This window comes from Petromyzon marinus, unplaced genomic scaffold (genome assembly GCF_048934315.1).
Source record: "Petromyzon marinus isolate PM22_M1 ecotype Great Lakes invasive population unplaced genomic scaffold, UKy_Petmar_22M1.pri1.0 PM_Scaffold_244, whole genome shotgun sequence".
NCBI classification, from domain to species: domain Eukaryota; kingdom Metazoa; phylum Chordata; class Hyperoartia; order Petromyzontiformes; family Petromyzontidae; genus Petromyzon; species Petromyzon marinus.
This window is the reverse complement of record NW_027423218.1, coordinates 4,257-17,913: the sequence shown is the minus strand read 5'-3', so window position 1 is coordinate 17,913 and position 13,657 is coordinate 4,257. Positions and strand designations below refer to the sequence as shown.

Sequence of the window (13,657 nt, the reverse complement as noted above, 5' to 3'; positions counted from 1 at the left end):
CCTACAGCCCTGCTAGAGGCTACCTGGTGGAGCTTTGTCTGTGTCTGTGTAACTGCACTTGCCCCTACAGCCCTGCTAGAGGCTACCTGGGGGAGCTTTGTCTGTGTCTGTGTGACTGCACTTGCCCCGACAGCCCTGCTAGAGGCTACCTGGGGGAGCTTTGTCTGTGTCTGTGTAACTGCACTTGCCCCTACAGCCCTGCTAGAGGCTACCTGGGGGAGCTTTGTCTGTGTCTCTGCACTTGCCCCTACAGCCCTGCTAGAGGCTACCTGGGGGAGCTTTGTCTGTGTGTCTGTGTGACTGCACTTGCCCCTACAGCCCTGCTAGAGGCTACCTGGGGTAGCTTTGTCTGTGTCTGTGTAACTGCACTTGCCCCTACAGCCCCTGCTAGAGGCTACCTGGGGGAGCTTTGTCTGTGTGTCTGTGTGACTGCACTTGCCCCTACAGCCCCTGCTAGAGGCTACCTGGGGGAGCTTTGTCTGTGTCTGTGTGTGACTGCACTTGCCCCTACAGCCCCTGCTAGAGGCTACCTGGGGGTAGCTTTGTCTGTGTCTGTGTGTAACTGCACTTGCCCCTACAGCCCCTGCTAGAGGCTACCTGGGAGAGCTTTGTCTGTGTCTGTGTGACTGCACTTGCCCCTACAGCCCTGCTAGAGGCTACCTGGGGTAGCTTTGTCTGTGTCTGTGTAACTGCACTTGCCCCTACAGCCCCTGCCAGAGGCTACCTGGGGGAGCTTTGTCTGTGTCTGTGTGTAACTGCACTTGCCCCTACAGCCCTGCTAGAGGCTACCTGGGGGAGCTTTGTCTGTGTCTGACTGCACTTGCCCCTACAGCCCTTGCTAGAGGCTACCTGGGGGAGCTTTTAACTGCACTTGCCCCTACAGCCCTGCTAGAGGCTACCTGGGGTAGCTTTGTCTGTGTCTGTGTAACTGCACTTGCCCCTACAGCCCTTGCTAGAGGCTACCTGGGGGAGCTTTGTCTGTGTCTGTGTGTAACTGCACTTGCCCCTACAGCCCCTTGCTAGAGGCTACCTGGGGTGGCTCCCCTTCCCCCACTCCCCCCCACTCCCCCCCCACTCCCCCCACTACCCCCCACTACCCCCCACTACCCCCCACACTCCACCCCCGAACCTGGAGGAAGTCAGCAAAGGCCCGGTCACAGGAGGGGCACATGAAGCCCCCTGACTCATCCGTCATGTGGACCACCACGTGGTCACGCAGAGACTCCACCCGGGGGAACGCCGTGGTGCAGTAGAGGCACAGGTGGGCACGAGGAGACGTAGCGGGGTGTCTGGGCGGAGACACGGGGAGACACAGACAGAGACACGGTGAGACACGGGGGGAGAGAGAGAGACACAGTGAGAGAGAGAGAGACACGGGGGGAGAGAGAGAGACACGGTGAGAGAGAGAGAGACACGGGAGGAGAGAGAGACACGGGGAGAGAGAGAGAGAGACACGGAGCTCATGTGGACAATGATGTGGGGGAACGCCGTGGTGCAGTAGAGGCACAGGTGGGCACGAGGAGACGCAGCGGGGTGTCTGGGCGGAGACACGGGGAGACACAGAGAGAGACACAGACAGAGACACGGGGAGACACGGGGAGAGAGACACGGGGAGAGAGAGAGACACGGTGAGAGAGAGAGAGAGACACGGAGCTCATGTGGACAATGATGCGGGGGAAGGCCGTGGTGCAGTAGAGGCACAGGTGGGCACGAGGAGACGCAGCGGGGTGTCTGGGCGGAGACACGGGGAGACACAGAGAGAGACACGGGGAGAGAGAGACACGGGGAGACACGGGGAGAGAGAGAGACACAGGGGGAGAGAGACACAGAGAGAGACACGGTGAGAGAGACACGGTGAGAGAGAGAGACACGGGGGGAGAGAGAGAGACACAGAGAGAGACATGGTGAGAGAGAGAGACAGAGAGACACGGTGAGAGAGACACGGTGAGAGAGAGAGACAGAGAGAGACACGGTGAGAGAGAGAGAGACACGGTGAGAGAGAGAGACACGGTGAGAGAGAGAGAGACACGGTGAGAGAGACACACAGAGAGAGACACGGTGAGAGAGAGAGCCAGAGAGACACGGGGAGAGACACGGTGAGAGAGAGACACGGTGAGAGAGAGACACCGTGAGAGAGAGACACGGTGAGAGAGAGAGACACGGAGCTCATGTGGACAATGATGCGGGGGAAGGCCGTGGTGCAGTAGAGGCACAGGTGGGCACGAGGAGACGCAGCGGGGTGTCTGGGCGGAGACACGGGGAGGGAGACACGGGGAGAGAGAGAGACACGGTGAGAGAGAGAGACACGGGGGGAGAGAGAGACACGGGGGGAGAGAGAGAGACACGGTGAGAGACACGGTGAGAGAGAGAGACACGGGGGGAGAGAGAGAGACACGGTGAGAGACACGGGGAGAGAGAGACACGGGGAGACACGGGGAGAGACACGGTGAGAGAGACACGGTGAGAGAGAGAGAGAGACACGGAGCTCATGTGGACAATGATGCGGGGGAAGGCCGTGGTGCAGTAGAGGCACAGGTGGGCACGAGGAGACGTAGCGGGGTGTCTGGGCGGAGACACGGGGAGAGAGAGAGACACAGACAGAGACACGGGGAGAGAGAGAGACACAGACAGAGACACGGGGAGAGAGAGAGACACAGACAGAGACACGGGGGGAGAGAGACACGGTGAGACACGGGGAGAGAGACACGGGGAGAGAGAGACACGGGGAGACACGGGGAGAGACACGGTGAGAGAGACACGGTGAGAGAGAGAGAGAGAGACACGGAGCTCATGTGGACAATGATGCGGGGGAAGGCCGTGGTGCAGTAGAGGCACAGGTGGGCACGAGGAGACGCAGTGGGGTGTCTGGGCGGAGACACGGGGAGGGAGACACGGGGAGAGAGAGAGACACGGTGAGAGAGAGAGACACGGGGGGAGAGAGAGACACGGGGGGAGAGAGAGAGACACGGTGAGAGACACGGTGAGAGAGAGAGACACGGGGGGAGAGAGAGAGACACGGTGAGAGACACGGGGAGAGAGAGACACGGGGAGACACGGGGAGAGACACGGTGAGAGAGACACGGTGAGAGAGAGAGAGAGAGACACGGAGCTCATGTGGACAATGATGCGGGGGAAGGCCGTGGTGCAGTAGAGGCACAGGTGGGCACGAGGAGACGTAGCGGGGTGTCTGGGCGGAGACACGGGGAGAGAGACACGGGGAGAGGGACACGGGGAGAGAGACACGGGGAGACACGGGGAGAGAGAGAGACACAGACAGAGACACGGGGAGAGAGAGAGACACAGACAGAGACACGGGGGGAGAGAGACACGGTGAGACACGGGGAGAGAGACACGGGGAGAGAGAGACACGGGGAGACACGGGGAGAGACACGGTGAGAGAGACACGGTGAGAGAGAGAGAGAGACACGGAGCTCATGTGGACAATGATGCGGGGGAAGGCCGTGGTGCAGTAGAGGCACAGGTGGGCACGAGGAGACGTAGCGGGGTGTCTGGGCGGAGACACGGGGAGAGAGAGAGACACAGACAGAGACACGGGGAGAGAGAGAGAGACACGGTGAGACACGGGGAGAGAGAGAGAGAGACACGGAGCTCATGTGGACAATGATGCGGGGAAACGCCGTGGTGCAGTAGAGGCACAGGTGGGCACGAGGAGACGTAGCGGGGTGTCTGGGCGGAGACATGGGGAGAGAGACACGGGGAGAGGGAGACACGGGGGGGGAGAGAGACACGGGGAGACACAGACAGAGACACGGGGGGAGAGAGAGAGACACGGTGAGAGAGAGAGAGACACGGTGAGAGAGAGAGAGAGACGGTGAGAGAGACACGGTGAGAGAGAGACACGGTGAGAGAGAGACACGGTGAGAGAGAGAGACACAGTGAGAGAGAGACACGGAGAGAGAGAGAGAGACACGGTGAGAGAGAGAGAGAGACACGGTGAGAGAGACACGGGGAGAGAGACACGGGGAGACACTGGGAGAGAGAGAGAGACACGGAGCTCATGTGGACAATGATGCGGGGGAAGGCCGTGGTGCAGTAGAGGCACAGGTGGGCACGAGGAGACGTAGCGGGGTGTCTGGGCGGAGACACGGGGAGAGAGAGAGACACAGACAGAGACACGGGGGGAGAGAGAGAGACACGGTGAGACACGGGGAGAGAGACACGGGGAGAGAGAGACACGGGGAGACACGGGGAGAGACACGGGGAGAGAGAGAGACACGGGGACAGAGAGAGACACGGTGAGACACAGGGAGAGAGAGAGACACGGTGAGAGAGAGAGACACGGGGAGACACGGGGAGAGAGAGACACGGGGGGAGAGAGAGACACGGGGAGACACGGGGAGAGAGAGAGAGACACGGAGCTCATGTGGACAATGATGCGGGGGAACGCCGTGGTGCAGTAGAGGCACAGGTGGGCACGAGGAGACGCAGCGGGGTGTCTGGGCGGAGACACGGGGAGAGAGACACGGGGAGAGAGAGAGACACGGTGAGAGAGACACGGTGAGAGAGAGAGAGACACGGTGAGAGAGAGAGACACGGTGAGAGAGACACGGTGAGAGAGAGAGAGACACGGTGAGAGAGAGAGACACGGTGAGAGAGACACGGTGAGAGAGAGAGAGACACGGTGAGAGAGAGAGACACGGTGAGAGAGAGAGAGACAGAGAGAGAGACACGGTGAGAGGGAGAGACACGGGGAGACACGGGGAGAGAGAGAGAGACACGGGGAGAGAGAGAGAGACACGGAGCTCATGTGGACAATGATGCGGGGGAAGGCCGTGGTGCAGTAGAGGCACAGGTGGGCACGAGGAGACGTAGCGGGGTGTCTGGGCGGAGACACGGGGAGAGAGACACGGGGAGAGAGAGACACGGTGAGACACGGGGGGAGAGAGAGAGAGACACGGGGAGAGAGAGACACGGTGAGAGAGAGAGAGAGACACGGTGAGAGAGAGACACGGTGAGAGAGAGAGAGAGACGGTGAGAGAGACACGGTGAGAGAGAGACACGGTGAGAGAGAGAGAGACACGGTGAGAGAGAGAGACACAGTGAGAGAGAGACACAGAGAGAGAGACACGGTGAGAGAGAGAGAGACACGGTGAGAGAGACACGGGGAGAGAGACACGGGGAGACACGGGGAGAGAGAGAGAGAGACACGGAGCTCATGTGGACAATGATGCGGGGGAAGGCCGTGGTGCAGTAGAGGCACAGGTGGGCACGAGGAGACGTAGCGGGGTGTCTGGGCGGAGACACGGGGAGAGAGACACGGGGAGAGAGAGACACGGGGAGACACGGGGAGAGAGAGAGAGAGACACGGGGAGAGAGACACGGGGAGACACGGGGAGAGAGACACGGGGAGAGAGAGAGAGACACGGTGAGAGAGACACGGGGAGAGAGACACGGTGAGACACGGGGAGAGACACGGTGAGAGAGAGACATGGTGAGAGAGAGAGAGACACGGGGAGAGAGAGAGAGACACGGAGCTCATGTGGACAATGATGTGGGGGAACGCCGTGGTGCAGTAGAGGCACAGGTGGGCACGAGGAGACGTAGCGGGGTGTCTGGGCAGAGACACGGGGAGAGAGAGAGACACGGGGAGGGGGAGACACGGTGAGAGAGAGAGAGAGACACGGTGAGACACGGGGAGAGAGACACGGGGAGAGAGAGACACGGGGAGACATGGGGAGAGACACGGGGAGAGAGAGAGACACGGGGAGAGAGAGAGACACGGTGAGACACAGGGAGAGAGAGAGAGACACGGTGAGAGAGAGAGACACGGGGAGACACGGGGAGAGAGACACGGTGAGAGAGAGAGACACGGGGAGACACGGTGAGAGAGAGAGAGAGAGACACGGAGCTCATGTGGACAATGATGCGGGGGAAGGCCGTGGTGCAGTAGAGGCACAGGTGGGGACGAGGAGACGTAGCGGGGTGTCTGGGCGGAGACACGGGGAGAGAGACACGGGGAGAGAGAGACATGGTGAGACACGGGGGGAGAGAGAGAGAGACACGGGGAGAGAGAGACACGGTGAGAGAGAGAGAGAGACACGGTGAGAGAGAGACACGGTGAGAGAGAGAGAGAGACGGTGAGAGAGACACGGTGAGAGAGAGACACGGTGAGAGAGAGAGAGACACGGTGAGAGAGAGAGACACAGTGAGAGAGAGACACGGAGAGAGAGAGAGAGACACGGTGAGAGAGAGAGAGAGAGACACGGTGAGAGAGACACGGGGAGAGAGACACGGGGAGACACGGGGAGAGAGAGAGAGAGACACGGAGCTCATGTGGACAATGATGCGGGGGAAGGCCGTGGTGCAGTAGAGGCACAGGTGGGCACGAGGAGACGTAGCGGGGTGTCTGGGCGGAGACACGGGGAGAGAGACACGGGGAGAGAGAGACACGGGGAGACACGGGGAGAGAGAGAGAGAGACACGGGGAGAGAGACACGGGGAGACACGGGGAGAGAGACACGGGGAGAGAGAGAGAGACACGGTGAGAGAGACACGGGGAGAGAGACACGGTGAGACACGGGGAGAGACACGGTGAGAGAGAGACACGGTGAGAGAGAGAGAGACACGGGGAGAGAGAGAGAGACACGGAGCTCATGTGGACAATGATGTGGGGGAACGCCGTGGTGCAGTAGAGGCACAGGTGGGCACGAGGAGACGTAGCGGGGTGTCTGGGCGGAGACACGGGGAGAGAGACACGGGGAGAGAGAGACATGGTGAGACACGGGGGGAGAGAGAGAGAGACACGGGGAGAGAGAGACACGGTGAGAGAGAGAGAGAGACACGGTGAGAGAGAGACACGGTGAGAGAGAGAGAGAGACGGTGAGAGAGACACGGTGAGAGAGAGACACGGTGAGAGAGAGAGAGACACGGTGAGAGAGAGAGACACAGTGAGAGAGAGACACGGAGAGAGAGACACGGTGAGAGAGAGAGAGAGAGACACGGTGAGAGAGACACGGGGAGAGAGACACGGGGAGACACGGGGAGAGAGAGAGAGAGACACGGAGCTCATGTGGACAATGATGCGGGGGAAGGCCGTGGTGCAGTAGAGGCACAGGTGGGCACGAGGAGACGTAGCGGGGTGTCTGGGCGGAGACACGGGGAGAGAGACACGGGGAGAGAGAGACACGGGGAGACACGGGGAGAGAGAGAGAGAGACACGGGGAGAGAGACACGGGGAGACACGGGGAGAGAGACACGGGGAGAGAGAGAGAGACACGGTGAGAGAGACACGGGGAGAGAGACACGGTGAGACACGGGGAGAGACACGGTGAGAGAGAGACACGGTGAGAGAGAGAGACACGGGGAGAGAGAGAGAGACACGGAGCTCATGTGGACAATGATGTGGGGGAACGCCGTGGTGCAGTAGAGGCACAGGTGGGCACGAGGAGACGTAGCGGGGTGTCTGGGCAGAGACACGGGGAGAGAGAGAGACACGGGGAGAGGGAGACACGGTGAGAGAGAGAGAGAGACACGGTGAGACACGGGGAGAGAGACACGGGGAGAGAGAGACACGGGGCGACACGGGGAGAGACACGGGGAGAGAGAGAGACACGGGGAGAGAGAGAGACACGGTGAGACACAGGGAGAGAGAGAGAGACACGGTGAGAGAGAGAGACACGGGGAGACACGGGGAGAGAGACACGGTGAGAGAGAGAGACACGGGGATACACGGTGAGAGAGAGAGAGAGAGACACGGAGCTCATGTGGACAATGATGCGGGGGAAGGCCGTGGTGCAGTAGAGGCACAGGTGGGCACGAGGAGACGTAGCGGGGTGTCTGGGCGGAGACACGGGGAGAGAGACACGGGGAGAGAGAGACATGGTGAGACACGGGGGGAGAGAGAGAGAGACACGGGGAGAGAGAGACACGGTGAGAGAGAGAGAGAGACACGGTGAGAGAGAGACACGGTGAGAGAGAGAGAGAGACGGTGAGAGAGACACGGTGAGAGAGAGACACGGTGAGAGAGAGAGAGACACGGTGAGAGAGAGAGACACAGTGAGAGAGAGACACGGAGAGAGAGAGAGAGACACGGTGAGAGAGAGAGAGAGAGAGACACGGTGAGAGAGACACGGGGAGAGAGACACGGGGAGACACGGGGAGAGAGAGCGAGAGACACGGAGCTCATGTGGACAATGATGCGGGGGAAGGCCGTGGTGCAGTAGAGGCACAGGTGGGCACGAGGAGACGTAGCGGGGTGTCTGGGCGGAGACACGGGGAGACACAGAGAGAGACACGGGGAGAGAGAGACACGGGGAGACACGGGGAGAGAGAGAGAGAGACATGGGGAGAGAGACACGGGGAGACACGGGGAGAGAGACACGGGGAGAGAGAGAGAGACACGGTGAGAGAGACACGGGGAGAGAGACACGGTGAGACACGGGGAGAGACACGGTGAGAGAGAGACACGGTGAGAGAGAGAGAGACACGGGGAGAGAGAGAGAGACACGGAGCTCATGTGGACAATGATGTGGGGGAACGCCGTGGTGCAGTAGAGGCACAGGTGGGCACGAGGAGACGTAGCGGGGTGTCTGGGCGGAGACACGGGGAGGGAGACACGGGGAGAGAGACACGGGGGGAGAGAGAGACACGGAGAGACACGGTGAGAGACACGGTGAGAGAGAGAGAGAGAGACACGGTGAGAGAGAGACACGGTGAGAGAGAGAGAGAGACACGGTGAGAGAGAGACACGGTGAGAGAGAGAGAGACGGTGAGAGAGACACGGTGAGAGAGAGACACGGTGAGAGAGAGACACGGTGAGAGAGAGACACGGTGAGAGAGAGAGAGACACGGTGAGAGAGAGAGACACAGTGAGAGAGAGACACAGAGAGAGAGAGAGACACGGTGAGAGAGAGAGAGAGAGACACGGGGAGAGAGACACGGGGAGACACGGGGAGAGAGAGAGAGACACGGAGCTCATGTGGACAATGATGCGGGGAAACGCCGTGGTGCAGTAGAGGCACAGGTGGGCACGAGGAGACGTAGCGGGGTGTCTGGGCGGAGACACGGGGAGAGAGAGAGACACAGACAGAGACACGGTGAGAGAGAGAGACACGGGGAGAGAGAGAGAGACACGGTGAGAGAGAGAGACACAGAGAGAGAGAGACACAGAGAGAGACACGGGGGGAGAGAGAGACACGGGGAGAGACACGGTGAGAGAGACACGGTGAGAGAGAGAGAGAGACACGGAGCTCATGTGGACAATGATGCGGGGGAAGGCCGTGGTGCAGTAGAGGCACAGGTGGGCACGAGGAGACGCAGCGGGGTGTCTGGGCGGAGACACGGGAAGACACAGAGAGAGACACGGTGAGAGAGAGACACGGGGAGAGAGACACGGGGAGAGACACACGGGGAGAGAGAACCGGGGAGACACGGGGAGAGAGAGAGACACGGGGAGAGAGACACGGGGAGACACGGGGAGAGAGACACGGGGAGAGAGAGACACGGTGAGAGAGACACGGGGAGAGACACGGTGAGAGAGAGAGACACGGTGAGAGAGAGAGAGACACGGTGAGAGAGAGAGACACGGGGGGAGAGAGAGAGACACGGTGAGAGAGAGCGAGACACGGGGGGAGAGAGAGAGACACGGGGAGACACGGGGAGAGAGACACGGGGGGAGAGAGAGACACACAGAGAGAGACACGGGGGGAGAGAGAGACACGGTGAGAGAGAGAGAGAGACACGGGGGGAGAGAGAGAGACACAGAGAGAGACACGGGGGGAGAGAGAGACACGTGAGAGAGAGAGAGACACGGGGGGAGAGAGAGAGACACGGGGAGAGAGAGAGACACGGTGAGAGAGAGAGAGAGAGACACGGAGCTCATGTGGACAATGATGCGGGGGAAGGCCGTGGTGCAGTAGAGGCACAGGGTGGGCACGAGGAGACGTAGCGGGGTGTCTGGGCGGAGACACGGGGAGAGAGACACGGGGAGAGGGACACGGGGAGAGAGACACGGGGAGACACGGGGAGAGACACGGGGGGAGAGACACGGGGAGAGGGACACGGGGAGACACGGGGAGAGACACGGGGGGAGAGACACGGTGAGAGAGAGAGAGACACGGTGAGAGAGAGAGAGACACGGTGAGAGAGAGACACGGGGGGAGAGAGAGAGACACGGGGTGAGAGACACGGTGAGACACGGGGAGAGACACGGTGACAGAGAGAGAGACACGGGGAGAGAGAGAGACACGGTGAGAGAGAGAGAGACACGGTGAGAGAGAGAGACACGGGGGGAGAGAGACACGGGGAGACACGGGGAGAGAGAGAGACACGAGGAGAGAGAGAGAGAGACACGGTGAGAGAGAGAGAGAGAGACACGGAGCTCATGTGGACAATGATGCGGGGAACGCCGTGGTGCAGTAGAGGCACAGGTGGGCACGAGGAGACGCAGTGGGGTGTCTGGGCGGAGACACGGGAGAGAGAGACACAGACACACACACAGACACACACACACATACATACACACACACACAGACACACACACAGACACACACACACACAGATACACACACACACACACAGATACACACACAGACACACACACACACAGACATACACACACAGACACACATACACACACACACAGACATACACACACACAGACACACACACACACACAGACACACACACACAGACACACACACACAGACACACACACACACACCCAGTCACACACACACATACACACACAGACACTCACACACACAGACACACACACACACAGACACACACACACACACACAGACACACACAGACACTCACACACACAGACACACACACACACAGACACACACACACACACACTCACTCACCTGCCCGTGGACATTCCCCTGTAGGAAACTCCCTCACCACCACCACCACCACCACCACCTCCTCCACCTCCTCCACCTCCTCCACCTCCTCCTCCACCCTCCACCTCCTCATCCTCCACCTCCTCATCCTCATCCTCCTCCTCCTCCTCATCCTCCTCCTCCACCTCGTCCACCTCCTCCACCACCTCCTGCTCGTCCATCGCGACCTCAGCGGTGATGTCTCCCGAACGCTGCTGCTGAGGATGCTGAGGATGCTGTGAGGATTGGTGCCGCTGAAGTTGGTCCCGGGTGCGAAACGACCGGGCGCAGAGCGAGCACTGCAAGCGACGCTGGGGTGGGCGCGAGGCGACGTGGTGGTGGTGGTGGTGGTGGTGGCCGGTGGTGTTGGTGGTGGTGGTGGTGGCGGTGGTGGTGGACTGACAAGAGAAATGGGAGAGGGAGGTGGGTGAGTGAGTGAGTGGGTGAGTAGGTGAGTGGGTGAGTGAGTGGGTGAGTGGGTGAGTGAGTGGGTGGGTGAGTGGGTGGGTGAGTGAGTGAGTGGGTGAGTGGGTGGGTGGGTGAGTGAGTGGGTGGGTGAGTGAGTGGGTGGGTGAGTGGGTGGGTGAGTGAGTGGGTGGGTGAGTGGGTGGGTGGGTGAGTGAGTGAGTGGGTGGGTGGGTGAGTGAGTGGGTGGGTAGGTGAGTGAGTGGGTGAGTGGGTGAGTGGGTGGGTGGGTGGGTGAGTGGGTGGGTGGGTGGGTGAGTGGGTGGGTGAGTGAGTGAGTGGGTGAGTAAGTGGGTGAGTGGGTGGGTGGGTGAGTGGGTGAGTGAGTGAGTGGGTGGGTGAGTGAGTGGGTGGGTGAGTGAGTGAGTGGGTGGGTGGGTGGGTGAGTGAGTGAGTGGGTGAGTGGGTGGGTGAGTGGTTGGGTGGGTGAGTGGGTGGGTGAGTGGGTGGGTGAGTGGGTGAGTGGGTGGGTGAGTGGGTGGGTGATGGGTGAGTGAGTGGGTGGGTGAGTGAGTGAGTGAGTGGGTGGGTGAGTGGGTGAGTGGGTGGGTGGGTGGGTGAGTGGGTGGGTGGGTGGGTGAGTGAGTGGGTGGGTGAGTGGGTGAGTGGTGGTGGGTGGTGAGTGGGTGGGTGAGTGAGGGAGTGAATGGGTGGGTGAGTGAGTGAGTGGGTGAGTGGGTGGGTGAGTGAGTGAGTGGGTGGGTGGGTGAGTGGGTGGGTGAGTGAGTGGGTGGGTGAGTGAGTGGGTGAGTGAGTGGGTGAGTGGGTGAGTGGGTGGGTGAGTGAGTGGGTGGGTGAGTGAGTGGGTGGGTGAGTGAGTGGGTGGGTGGGTGAGTGGGTGGGTGGGTGGGTGAGTGGGTGGGTGAGTGAGTGGGTGAGTGGGTGGGTGAGTGGGTGAGTGGGTGGGTGGGTGGGTGGGTGGGTGGGTGGGTGGGTGGGTGAGTGAGTGGGTGGGTGAGTGGGTGAGTGGGTGGGTGGGTGGGTGAGTGGGTGGGTGGGTGGGTGAGTGGGTGGTGAGTGGGTGGGTGAGTGAGTGGGTGGGTGATTGGGTGAGTGGGTGAGTGAGTGGGTGGCTGGGTGGGTGTGTGAGTGAGTGGGTGAGTGAGTGGGTGGGTGGGTGAGTGAGTGAATGGGTGGGTGAGTGGGTGAGTGAGTGAGTGGGTGGGTGAGTGGGTGGGTGGGTGGGTGTGTGAGTGAGTGGGTGAGTCAGTGGGTGGGTGGGTGAGTGAGTGAATGGGTGGGTGAGTGGGTGAGTGAGTGAGTGGGTGGGTGAGTGGGTGGGTGGGTGAGTGAGTGGGTGGGTGAGTGGCTGGGTGGGTGGGTGGGTGAGTGAGTGGGTGGGTGAGTTAGTGAGTGAGTGGGTGAGTGGGTGGGTGAGTGAGTGGGTGGGTGGGTGAGTGAGTGAGTGAGTGGGTGGGTGAGTGAGTGAGTGAGTGGGTGGGTGGGTGAGTGAGTGAGTGGGTAGGTGAGTGAGTGGGTGGGTGGGTGGGTGAGTGAGTGGGTGCGTGAGTTAGTGAGTGAGTGGGTGAGTGGGTGGGTGAGTGAGTGAGTGGGTGGGTGAGTGAGTGAGTGGGTGGGTGAGTGAGTGGGTGGGTGGGTGAGTGGGTGGGTGGGTGAGTGAGTGGGTGGGTGGGTGAGTGAGTGGGTGAGTGAGTGAGTGAGTGGGTGAGTGAGTGAGTAGGTGAGTGGGTGGGTGGGTGAGTGGGTGGGTGGGTGAGTGAGTTGATGAATGAGTGAGTGGGTGGGTGGGTGAGTGGGTGGGTGAGTGGGTGAGTGGGTGAGTGAGTGAGTGGGTGAGTGAGTGAGTTGGTGAGTGAGTGAGTGAGTGGGTGGGTGGGTGAGTGGGTGAGTGAGTGAGTGGGTGGGTGAGTGAGTGGGTGGGTGGGTGAGTGGGTGGGTGAGTGAGTTGATGAATGAGTGAGTGGGTGGGTGGGTGAGTGGGTGAGGGGTGAGTGAGTGAGTGGGTGAGTGAGTGAGTGGGTGGGGTGAGTGGGTGAGTGGGTGAGTGAGTGGGTGAGTGGGTGGGTGGGTGAGTGAGTGAGTGAGTGGGTGGTTGAGTGGGTGAGTGAGTGGGAGTGAGTGAGTGAGTTGGTGGGTGAGTGAGTTGATGAATGAGTGAGTGGGTGGGTGGGTGAGTGGGTGGGTGAGTGGGTGAGTGGGTGGGTGAGTGAGTGGGTGAGTGAGTCAGTGGGTGAGTGGGTGGGTGAGTGGGTGGGTGAGTGAGTGGGTGAGTGGGTGGGTGAGTGAGTGAGTGGGTGGTGAGTGAGTGAGTGAGTGGGTGGGTGAGTGAGTGAGTGGGTGAGTGGGTGGGTGAGTGAGTGGGTAGGTGGGTGAGTGGGTGGGTG

At 60.8% G+C, this 13,657-nt stretch overlaps 1 protein-coding gene across 1 annotated transcript in view; it reads right to left on the bottom strand.

Moving 5' to 3' along the window:
* LOC116937047 (uncharacterized) overlaps window positions 1-11,261 on the bottom strand; it is a 94,550-nt gene extending 83,289 nt beyond the window's left edge. Inside the window, exons 1-2 of the mRNA XM_076063939.1 lie at window positions 10,830-11,261; window positions 1,130-1,289 (exon numbers count right to left, since the gene is read on the bottom strand). Coding sequence (XP_075920054.1) covers window positions 1,130-1,289; window positions 10,830-11,029 — 360 coding nt within the window. The 5' untranslated portion in view covers window positions 11,030-11,261. The remainder of the gene's footprint in view (window positions 1-1,129; window positions 1,290-10,829) is intronic.
* Between the last annotated feature and the right edge of the window lie 2,396 nt (window positions 11,262-13,657).